This window comes from Entelurus aequoreus, linkage group LG07 (assembly GCF_033978785.1).
Source record: "Entelurus aequoreus isolate RoL-2023_Sb linkage group LG07, RoL_Eaeq_v1.1, whole genome shotgun sequence".
Taxonomy (NCBI): Eukaryota; Metazoa; Chordata; class Actinopteri; order Syngnathiformes; family Syngnathidae; genus Entelurus; species Entelurus aequoreus.
Window position 1 is genome coordinate 17,153,054 of NC_084737.1, and position 12,424 is coordinate 17,165,477.

General features: G+C 37.4%; 1 protein-coding gene across 2 annotated transcripts in view; it reads right to left on the bottom strand.

Moving 5' to 3' along the window:
• nup210 (nucleoporin 210) overlaps positions 1–12,424 on the bottom strand; it is a 131,079-nt gene that overhangs the window by 16,815 nt on the left and 101,840 nt on the right. For both annotated transcript variants that reach the window (XM_062052741.1, XM_062052742.1), the window contains exons 34-37: positions 7,701–7,815; positions 7,180–7,326; positions 90–340; positions 1–23 (exon numbers count right to left, since the gene is read on the bottom strand). The exon at positions 1–23 is cut by the window's left edge and continues 173 nt beyond it. In XM_062052741.1, coding sequence (XP_061908725.1) covers positions 1–23; positions 90–340; positions 7,180–7,326; positions 7,701–7,815 — 536 coding nt within the window. The remainder of the gene's footprint in view (positions 24–89; positions 341–7,179; positions 7,327–7,700; positions 7,816–12,424) is intronic.

Below are 12,424 nucleotides of genomic sequence, written 5' to 3' on the forward strand. Positions count from 1 at the left end.
ACCATGGGAGAACTGGACACCAGCTGAGACAGAAACAGCGACCGCATGACTTTCTCCTTGCATCAAACACAGCAAATTTTGCAGCTCACCTTCACGTCTGCCAGCGCAGCAGCGGGACCAAACACGCTGATCTCTGCTGAGGAGTGCAGCTTTGAGAGCAGCAGCTCCGTCACATCCGAGTAGAGCCCCGACTCCATGGGCAGCCGGGCGCTGATCTGCTCCCCCGAGAAGGCGCTGCCCTCCAGGCCCGCCTTCACCAGCAGGCTGGTCATTGACATGCTGAGAACTCTGCTCAGCTGCTCCGCCATTGGCTGCAAGGTGATGGAGCACGTGTAGAAGCCTGTGGAGATGCAGGATGAACACATCATCAACTTGTGAAATATAAAGTAATATGACAATAATGTACCTTGGAGAGTGGACTTCTACAATATCTACTTCTAGCTGCTTCTCCATAGTTTCATGGATAAATGATTAGATATTATTTTAACGTCCTTGGCCGCCAAAACATCACATTTGTAACATGTATTGGGCCTTTTAAAAGTACTTTTGTATGGAAAACACTACAATAGAATGTAGTACAAACAAGTACAGTAGTTTTATAAAGTAATATGACAATAATGTACCTTGGAGAGTGGACTTCTTCAGTATATACTTCCAGCTGCTTCTCCATAGTTTCATGGATAAATGGTTAGATATTATTTTAACGTCCTTGGCTGATGCTTGGCAGTCAAAACATCACATTTGTAACATTTAATAGGCCTTTTAAAAGTACTTTTGGACGGAAAACAATACAATAAAATGTAGTACAAACAAGTACAGTAGTTTTATAAAGAAATATGACAATAATGTGCCTTAGAGAGTGGACATCTACGGTATCTATTTCCAGCTGATTCTCCGTAGTTTCATGGATAAATGATTAGATATTATTTTAACGTCATTGGCTGCCAAAACATCACATTTGTAACATGTATTGGGCCTTTTAAAAGTACTTTTGTATGGAAAACAATACAATAGAATGTAGTACAAACGAGTACAGTAGTTTTATAAAGTAATATGACAATAATGTACCTTGGAGAGTGGACTTCTACAGTATATACTTCCAGCTGCTTCTCCATAGTTTCATGGATAAATGGTTAGATATTATTTTAACGTCCTTGTCTGATTCTTGGCAGTCAAAACATCACATTTGTAACATTTAATGGGCCTTTTAAAAGTACTTTTGGAAGGAAAACAATACAATAAAATGTAGTACAAACAAGTACAGTAGTTTTATAAAGAAATATGACAATAATGTGCCTTAGAGCAGTGGTTCTCAAATGGGGGTACGCGTACCCCTGGGGGTACTTGAAGGTATGCCAAGGGGTACGTGAGATTTGTTTGAAATATTCTAAAAATAGCAACAATTCAAAAATCCTTTATAAATATATTTATTGAATAATACTTCAACAAAATATGAATGTAAGTTCATAAACTCAGTGAAGCACAAGCTCAGGTTTCTCACTAAAATGTCTGCCAAAAAGAACTGTGAAAAGAAATGCAAAAATGCAATATTCAGTGTTGACAGCTAGATTTTTTGTGGACATGTTCCATAAATATTGATGTTAAAGATTTCATTTTTTGTGAAGAAATGTTTAGAATGAAGTTCATGAATCCAGATGGATCTCTATTAAGTTGATGATTACGGTACTTCTATGTGTAGAAATCTTTATTTATAATTGAATCACTTGTTTATTTTTCAACAAGTTTTTAGTTATTTTTATATCTTTTTTTCCAAATAGTTCAAGAAAGACCACTACAAATGAACAATATGCACTGTAATACAATTTAATAAATCAGAAACTGATGACATAGTGCTGTATTTTACTTCTTTATCTCTTTTTTCAACCAAAAATGCTTTGCTCTGATTAGGGGGTACTTGAATTAAAAAATGTTCACAGGGGGTACATCACTGAAAAAAGGTTGAGAACCACTGCCTTAGAGAGTGGACTTCTACGGTATCTATTTCCAGCTGATTCTCCATAGTTTCATGGATAAATGATTAGATATTATTTTAACGTCATTGGCTGCCAAAACATCACATTTGTAACATGTATTGGGCCTTTTAAAAGTACTTTTGGACGGAAAACAATACAATAGAATGTAGTACAAATAAGTACAGTAGTTTTATAAAGTAATATGACAATAATGTACCTTGAATAGTGGACTTCTACAGTATATACTTCCAGCTGCTTCTCCATAGTTTCATGGATAAATGGTTAGATATTATTTTAACGTCCTTGGCTGATGCTTGGCAGTCAGAACATCACATTTGTAACATTTAATAGACCTTTTAAAAGTACTTTAGGTCGGAAAACAATACAATAAAATGTAGTACAAACAAGTAAAGTAGTTTTATAAAGAAATATGACAATAATGTGCCTTAGAGAGTGGACTTCTACGGTATCTATTTCCAGCTGATTCCCCATAGTTTAATGGATAAATTATTAGATATTATTTTAACGTCCTTGGCTGCAAAAACATCACATTTGTAACATGTAATGGGCCTTTTAAAAGTACTTTTGTATGGAAAACAATACAATAGAATGTAGTACAAACAAGTACAGTAGTTTTATAAAGAAATATGACAATAATGTGTCTTAGAGAGTGGACTTCTACGGTATCTATTTCCAGCTGCTTCTCCATAGTTTCATGGATAAATGATTAGATATTATTTTGACGTCCTTAGACTCCTTCTTCTTGATTACGGTGCAGACTAGCAGTGCTACGCAACTTGTTCCTCTTACAGCCAGACCTGTGTGTTTATTTCCCTACCTGACGGTTTCGGCTACAACTGTTCCCTTCCTGAAACCGTCAGGTACGGAAATAAACACACAGAAATTGCATAATTTTTTGAAGACCTAACGAACCTCTTTGGATTAGCAGTGCTATGCTCCAACTGCTTAGCCAGCTACACGCTCTGTGGTGTTTTTGAGGATTTCTTTCTTTGATTCAATGAATATCATCCACTTCTTTGTAGTCACACACACTTTCTCCACAACAATGCTTGGAAAAACAAAAAGTATGTCTATCTCTGGCTAGAAGCTAATGCTAGCGAGTAAGAGTGTGACGTTCACTACGTCAACTCGTGGTGGGGAGGCTCCTAACACCCACTTCAAGCATCACAATTAGTGTTTGAGCATTTCTAAACCCCACGAAGGGAAGTGCAAGTGAGAGTCCACGCCCACTCTGCTCTAATCTGTAGGTGAAAGGTCATTTGCAGTCACATGCTCCTGTTAAGAGCCGGGCCAGAATTAGCGGCGCGGCTGCAGCCTTGAACATGTTGTGGCTTCCCTCCGGGATAAGCCGGTGACGAGAGAGAAGTCCCAAACACAATTAGACAAGCGTGCAGCTCCATGCATCACGCTGGCACCTTTATGGGCGCGAGTAAACACACCCCTTTGGGCAGCGTGGATATTGATTACAGCCTGTAAAGCGTCTTCACCTCATGTGAAGTATACTGTTTGTTCACAACAACGCTTGTTTTCACAAGTATCAACCCCTAATCATGTGGGAATTGAACCATCATCCTGTATACCACTATTACGACCAATGTAATAATCACGATTTGGGGAATCACAATTAAAACCATTATTCATTCACTTGAGAATGTGAGTATTTATTGTACCACCAAAACACAACTATAAATATAGTTTAAAAGGAGAAATAGTACTGGATAAACAAAATAATAATTATAGAAACAAAAATAAATTAAAATAATATGAAAAAACAATAAAATCCAGTTTTTGTATTGAAATGTTTTAATTCTGTTTACCTTTTACACTTATTTTACCACCATAATGTGTGCTTATTGTGTGATAAATAAAGTGTATGTGTTGGTGTACTACATCTTTGACCAATATTTTAGGTCAAAGTATGATCATTTTGGTAAGGGTATCAACACTTGTTTTAAGTACATTGTGCTTTTTTGAAGCCTTTATTTTGTTAGCGCTGTCAGACCGGATGTTGTGCACCGCGCTGTTATTTTCTGTCTTTTGATTTGACTGCTATACGGTCAGTGATCAGATCAATAATACGTCAGTACAAAAATACATGAGGAGACTCGACTGGTGGTCTCGCTGGCAAATTTCACTCCAAAATACATCCTCAAAGCACTTTAGATAAAACTGTTAGCAAGTTTTGTGCAACTAAATGCCATGCATTCACGGGAAACATTTGAAAACCTTCCTGGATGACATTCTGACAACATCATTGCACTTGTGTTATTTATTAAGCTAACTTAAATTGTGCCAGAGTGTAATCACATGTGATTAATCATGATTAATCCAAATTATAAAATGTGATGATTCGAATTCAAAAGAATCATCATTTGACAGCCCTGCTTATTAGTATTACATCCAGAGTGTCATTACATATATTTTAAAAGATGTTAGATTTCATTTCGCACTTTGCACAGGCCTGCATGATAAAACCACTGCTGCAGGACTGCAGGGTCTCTGCAGGTTTCAACAAGTCCAATTTAAGAATTTTTAAGACCATAATAAATATAATTTAAGACCATTTCATATCAATATTGACAAAAAAGTACAAAGACAAAGGAAAATCAGAGGGCCAGAATGAATTGTAAGTATAAGAATTCATTCACTGCTCTTTCACATTAGGTGGTTTAACTAAATATACCAGAAAACTCTGTATTGTAAACTATTTGCAAAAAATATTACCAAACATCAAAACAACCATTTTTCAGATTTTCCATAAGTGTTATCTTGCAAAAAGTGCAGTGTCCTTCATATCAAGTGTTTATGTAACAACAACCAGAACATCAGCAATGGTAGAAAAAAAGCACAACAATATATTGTCTGTAAAAGGGACTGTTAGCATCTCTGCTAAAGGTAAATTGTTAACTTTTGCGGCTGTCAGAATTGAGCAAACAGATAAAAACATATACAGTACTACTAATAATGTGGATAACATTAGCTCATTTTGTATCTGGTATGGATGAATACATTTTTCGGAAAACATATGGCTAACAAACAAGGAGTGTTTTTTATTTAAGCATGGGATAGGCTACAGCAACACCCGCTGCCCTGAGAGGGACAAGTGGTAGAAAATGGATGGATGGATGACAAGACGACATTCGCAAATCTTCCTTGCTTTCCACACCCAACCATGAAGTGAGTGTGAACACTAAACAGACAACCTTTAGAGCTTTTAATGTCAGTTGCTGTATAAACTTGGAGAAAAAGATTAGGTATGACAAGCTGACCTGAAATTATTGGAATAAATAATACAAAACCCAAAACCAGTGAAGTAGGCACGTTGTGTAAATGTTAAATAAAAACAGAATACAATGATTTGCAAATCCTTTTCAACTTATATTCAATTGAATAGACTGCAAAGACAAGATACTTAATGTTCAAACTGGAAAACTTTGTTATTTTTTGCAAATATTAGCTAAATTGGAATTTGATGCCTGCAACATGCTTCAAAGAAGCTGGCACAAGTGGCAAAAAAGACTGAGAAAGTTGAGGAATGATCATCAAACACTTATTTGGAACATCCCACAGGTGAACGGGCAAATTGGGAACAGGTGGGTGCCATGATTGGGTATAAAAGCAGCTTCCGTGAAATGCTCAGTCAGTCACAAACAAGGGTCACCACTTTGTCAACAAACGCGTCAGCAAATTGTCCAACAGTTTAAGAACAACATTTCCCAACGAAGTATTGCAAGGAATTTAGGGAATTCACCATCTACGATCTGTAATATCATCAAAACGTTCAGAGAATCTGGAGAAACCATTGCACGTAAGCGATGATATTACGGACCTGCATCAAAAAGTGACATCAGTGTGTAAAGGATATCACCACATGGGCTCAGGAACACTTCAGAAAACCGCTGTCAGTAACTAGAGTTTGTCGCTACAGCTGTAAGTGCAAGTTAAAACTCTACTATGCAAAGTCAAAGCCATTTATCAACAACACCCAGAAACGCTGGCGGCTTCGCTGGGCCCGAGCTCATCTAAGATGGACTGATGTAAAGTGGAAAATTGTTCTGTGATCTGACGAATCCACATTTCAAATTGTTTTTAGAAACTGTGGACGTCGTGTATTCCGGAACAAAGAGGAAAAGAACCATTGGGATTGTTATAGGCGCAAAGTTCGAAAGCCAGCATCTGTGATGGTATGGGGGTGTATTAGTGCCCAAGACATGGGTAATTTACAAATCTGTGAAGGCACCATTAATGCTGAAAGGTACATACAGGTTTTGGAGCAACATATGTTGTCATTCAAGCAACGTTATCATGGACGCCCCTGCTTATTTCAGCAAGACAATGCCAAGCCACGTGTTACAACAGCGTGGCTTCATAGTAAAAGACTGTGGGTACTAGACTGGCCTGCCTGTAGTCCAGACCTGTCTCCCATTGAAAATGTGTGGCGCATTATGAAGCCTAAAATACCACAACGGAGACCCCCGGACTGTTGAACAACTTAAGCTGTACATCAAACATGAATGGGAAATAATTCCACCTGAAAAGCTTCAAAAATGTGTCTCCTCAGTTCCCAAACGTTTACTGAGTGTTGTTAAAAGGGAAAGGCCATGTAACAAAGTGGTTAAAATGCCCCTCTGCCAACTTTTTTGCAATGTGCTGCTGCCATTAATATCTAAGTTAATGATTATTTGCACAAAAAAAAATTAGTTTCTCAGTTTGAACATTAAAAATCTTGTCTTTGCAGTCTATTTAATTTAATATAAGTTGAAAATGATTAGCAAATTATTGTATTCTGTTTTTATTTACGAATTACACAACGTGCCAGCTTCACTGGTTTTATTTTTTGACCGTTTAGTTTTCTCTGCTGCTATGCCAAGCTGTAACGACACACCTAGGTGGTGCATAATTAATTCTGACCGGGCAGCACAGGTAGCCTACTTTATTTCCATTTTGTAGTTACCTTATAGGATCCTAAAAAATCTAAACATTTAAAGCAAGACTGAAGTTTATGCATGTTTTAAATAAAAGTAATGTAAATAGATTTGCAAGCCCTTTCAAAATTGTATTTAAGACCGTTCATGAGATTTTAGGAGGATTTTAGACATTTTAAGGCCTTAAATTCAAATTGTTGAATCTAAGACTTTTTCAGACCCTGAAGATACCCTGGAATGTGAATGCAGACGGGACGTACCCATGTTGGGGTCGAAGCTGGTGTGGGAGTGGATGACGCTGCTGGCGGGGAAATCAACAGAAGCGCTGGTGAAGCTGAGGTGGCAGGTGACGGAAGTTTCCGGCTGCAGTTGCGCAATAGCTTGTGTGTGGACAGAGGAGCAGGTCCCTGCAGGCACAACACGCTGAAATAAGCACTTATCAACCAAACGGAAAGTCATCAAGGTTAAACTAGATCATGGAGGTGGAAGGAGACATTTTTTATGAACAGAAGCTTCCAACTATCACAGTCAAGTTTTTTTAGATGTCTTTATGCAGACTGAGTACCACAACACTCAATGTGATGATCAGGTGTTTGATAGCAGCTGCTCACCTGAGCAGGTGACTGTTACTCTAAATTTCTTCAAAAACAAAGTGTGGTGGTGGTTTACTTCTACTTTCTACACGTCGTACTTGGGGAGAGGACCAAAACTTTTAATAGAAACTTCACAAGTTGCAAAGTTTTTTTTATTGCTAAAAGCTCAAAGTGGAAGACTTAAGTACCAATGAGGTTGTTTCCTTGTCCTCTGGTCGTGATCAGAACCTTGGTTTCCTTGCCAATTCTGACAGGTGAGGCCTGCGCCATTGCCACCGTTTTTGTAGCCGCCTCCACCACCACCTGGAAAGATAAACACACATTTGAGTTTAGGATTCAAACTGGAAAGTTTCCATTGAGCAGAATCCTAACTTACTTGTACGGCATGAAAACAACATTTGTGTGTGCTGTTTTTACTGAACTGTAGGCTAGCTTTGTGTTATGGGTGACTAAGAAAATGAGGGTGATTAACTCACCAGGGCTGTCAAAAACAACGAGTTAAAATTGGCAAACGATCACAAGAAATATTGCATCAATCAAGTATATAAACAGATTCATCACAAATTATTTTGCTCCTTTCCTTTCCATCTATTCTAACAATACAAGTGCATTTGTGAACAAGTGTTGTGGTCTTTCTGAATTTAATTGAAATGTTCAAGTTAAATGAAATCATGCAAGCAAGTTTGTACTACTAGTATTACTTACATTACACCTTCAATCACTGTCCCTGAAAACCTCAAATAAAGCCAAAAATCTTGGGGTTATTTTAGATTCTGATTTACATTTTGACAGTCACACCAAATCAGTAACAAAATCGGCCTACTATCACCTCAAAAATGTAACCAGACTTAAAGGGCTCATGTCAGCTCAAGACTTAGAAAAACTTGTACATGCCTTTATTACCAGTAGGCTAGACTATTGTAATGGTCTCCTTGCAGGTATTCCCCAAAAAACTGTCAGGCAGCTACAGCTTGTTCAGAACGCTGCTGGTAGAGTTCTAACAAAGACCAAAAAATGTGAGCACATTACACCAATTCTTAAATCCTTACATTGGCTCCCTGTACATCAGAGAATTGATTTCAAAATCCTCCTGCTCACATATAAATCACTATATGGTCTAGGGCCCAAGTATATCACTGATATGCTCCCACTATATAAGCCCTCTAGATCACTAAGATCTTCTGAGACCAATCTGTTAGCGGTTCCAAGAGTAAACTCAAATCAAGGGAGAGCATCATTCAGTCACTATGCAACAAATAGCTGGAATAAACTTCCTGAAGATGTCAGACTTTCCCCAACTCTGACTACTTTTAAAACTAGACAGAAAACTTTTATGTTCACCTTAGCTTTCAGCTAAATATTTTAATCTTTTAACGTCCGCACAGTTTTTATTTTTATTGTCTGCATTTTAATTTTGATTTTATTTTCTTTCATTTCACTTTGTTGTCTGTGAAGCACTTTCAAATAAAGTTGCCTTGCCTTGCCTTTAATTAATTCAAAAGTGTAATTAATCTCATTTTAAAAATGTATCTATTGACAGCATTACTATTATCTTAATAATAAGGAATTTACCATATATTCCGGACTAAAAGCCGCTACTTTTTCCCTACACTTTGAATCCTGTGGCTTATAAAACGGTGCGGCTAATTTATGGATTTTCCTTGCTGACGGCCACAATGCAAACATTTTCTCATCAAAGACACCTAAATGGCGTGTTACTGTTTGAGCTACGGCGCCATCTTTTGAACAGAGTTTTCTCCCTGCAGGTGCTGCCGGGTGAATGTCAACTCCTGATATTTAAAGCTTTGAACCGGAAGTACAACTGCCGTTTCGTCTAGTCGTCCACAGCGTTTCTACTCATATGGATTCTTCATTCGTCACTCCAAGCAACGTTTGTAAGTTTTGTAATATAACTAAAACAATTCTTACTTACTAAAGCGTCCCATGTGCGATGTCTGTAGGCGTGTTTTCACGCATATTCGTACGTGCTATCGTGATGTGATGAAGCTCGCGTCGTTAGCATTAGCCAATATGCTAACAGGTTTACGAGCGTCTGTGTTAGTATTATTAACTTACAATGGCATTCTTTTTGTATTGTTTCAGTTTCACAAATTCCTCAGTAAATTCACCAAAACGCAGTGTTTCCCACACATATTTATTTGTGGCGGCCCGCCATGAAAGAATTAAGGCCGCCAAAAATAGATTTTTTTTTTTTTGTCCTGTCCAGCTTCTCAGGCAAATCATATAGTTGATGTAGATGCCCATATCGGCTGTTCAGATTTACTTTACAAAAGAGAAGTGTAGGATCAAGATTTTTGGAGCTCTTTATTCAGTGGATCAGATGTTTGATGAAGCTTTGTGTCTATCTACCACCACTACTGTTTCTGTTTATTTGTTACTGACTGTGGCAGGACACCTCTGCCTCTGTTTCACTTTATGTTGCTGGTAAATAATATGGTTGTAGTAGTAGGCTAAAGTTAAATTATTTAGTATGCACTAATTAAAGGGGCAGAGCTCTAAGAGACATTTTAGCTTTTATATTTTTATAAGATATATTTTTTGTAAGAACCACAATTAATAAATATATTTCAGTGAATAACTTATTGTTAAAATCTGTATATAAATATGTACATAAAGTGTTGTAATTATATTGTAAAATGGATGGATGGATGGATGGATGGATGGATGGATGGATGGATGGATGTTTAAAACAAAACTGTTATTATTAATTAGTAAGTATACATTTTTTGAGCCTTTTTAGAGAAAATCATATCATTGTAGTAAATTATGCAAATTACTCGATGATGTCATGGTGACCACGCCCATAGCCAGGCCCACCGCCACAGGTATCTTGGCAGTTTATGGTAAACACTGAAAACGTCACCGTGGAGTTATTGAGTCTGTTTAGCTGATTGGAGAGCTAGCTTGCGCAGCTAGTGGGTCCATAACGATGACTTCTGTTTTGTTTGATCTGCCGTTTTACTGCCGTGTTAAAGACACCGTATGGAAACAATTAGTGCAGACCTGAGCAAAATAAAGGCCACATGCTTGCTTTTCAATTTGGCCCACCGGACATTCCCAAATCATTTTTTTGCATGATATACTAGTTACTATGGTAATCTAATTAATTATTATGGTAATCTACATCAGAGCAGCTCAGAAGAGGCACCAAGCAGTGTGGGTGGGGAGTGTTTCCAGAGACTGAAATGCGGGTGTCAGGGACAGACGCAGAAGTAAATTTTTACAACAAAGTTCTAAACTTTAGTGATACTGTATATCAGATGTATCAGATTGTAGGTGGGTTTTTTTTTTTACCCTTCGTGTTCATATTTGGCTGTGTTTGTTGCATTTTTGTTCCGTTTCGCTTGATTGTGAAATATGTCAAAAGATAGGGGGAGTGACGTTCATATGTTGTCAATATTCAGTGTTTTATCGTTCGTAGTTAATATTGTAAATCCCACATTCTTTATTTTCATGTACATTCTGGGTGTCTCATTCAGTAAAAAAAAATTAAATTCCATTCCGTTTTTTAAGGCGGACTGTCATAACGTTTTTAGCATTCAATCAGACATTAATGTGAGGTTTTGTATTAGTGTTCCTAAAAATAGATATACCGGCCCCCAGACACACTTTTTTCTCTAAATCAGGGGTCACCAACCTTTTTGAAACCAAGAGCTACTTCTTGGGTACTGATTATTGCGAAGGGCTACCAGTTTGATACACACTTAAATAAATTGCCAGAAATAGCCAATTTGCTCAATTGACCTTTAACTCTATGTTATTATTAATAATTAATGATATTTATCTTTGTGGAAACACTGATCATCTTAATGATTTCTCACAATAAATATATATAGAAACAGATAAATATCAATATGCAAAACTTTATTTTTATATTTTCTCTAAGTGCACATTTTTCAAATTGAACATTTTCAAATGATCACTTCTAAGACGGTCTTGTGAAATCACAATATCCCATTTTAACTAGCTAGCCACTAACATTTTTTAACAAATCATGAATTACTTTGCACCATGTTTGTACAAATAATAACTCATGTAAAATACAAAAGTCAACTCTCCAATTTTTAAATAAATCATGTCACACTTTGAACTGGACACCAAATCTGTTATCTGTTTCTTTGTCAGTTAGTGAAGACCAAGTCTTTAAAATATTTTCTTGGATTTTCGAATTCTATTTGAGTTTTGTCTCTCTTAGAATTAAAAATGTTGAACAAAGCAAGACCAGCTTGCTAGTAAATAAATACAATTTAAAAAATAGAGGCAGCTCACTGGTAAGTGCTGCTATTTGAGCTATTTTTAGAACAGGCCAGCGGGCTACTCATCTGGTCCTTACGGGCTACCTGGTGCCCGCGGGCACCGCAGTGGTGACCCCTGCTCTAAATTAATCAAAATAATTGCCCAGGCCTGAATTAGGGTATGTAAACAAACATTTACAGAATACTTTGTGTAAATAACTAATTTCATAACGTATACATCTGCATTTTATAGTCCAATGTGGCTAATATATGGAAAACAACATTTTCTTTAAGAATTCAGCGGGCGCGAGGGCCAATAAAACAAGCTGCGCGCCAAAATTGTCCCCCGCGCCGCACTTTGAACACCCCTGACAGACAATACCATATTGTTATTCTTGTGAGCATTGGGTGAAGTCTCATGTGTGTTGCCATGACAACAAAGATATCACATCGACAACGTTTCATGTGCGCGTCTACAGATGATGGAGCAGCACAAACCTACCACTTCATCTTCTCCCCACTTCACGCACACACTTCAACACAATCAATCAATTGTACCGCGACTCTATTCCTGATGTCATCTCGCTGTATTGCTCGGCGTTGACGTGATGGCAGAAGTCATCACAATCTCCGGAGAACCGTCAGACAAAAAGCAA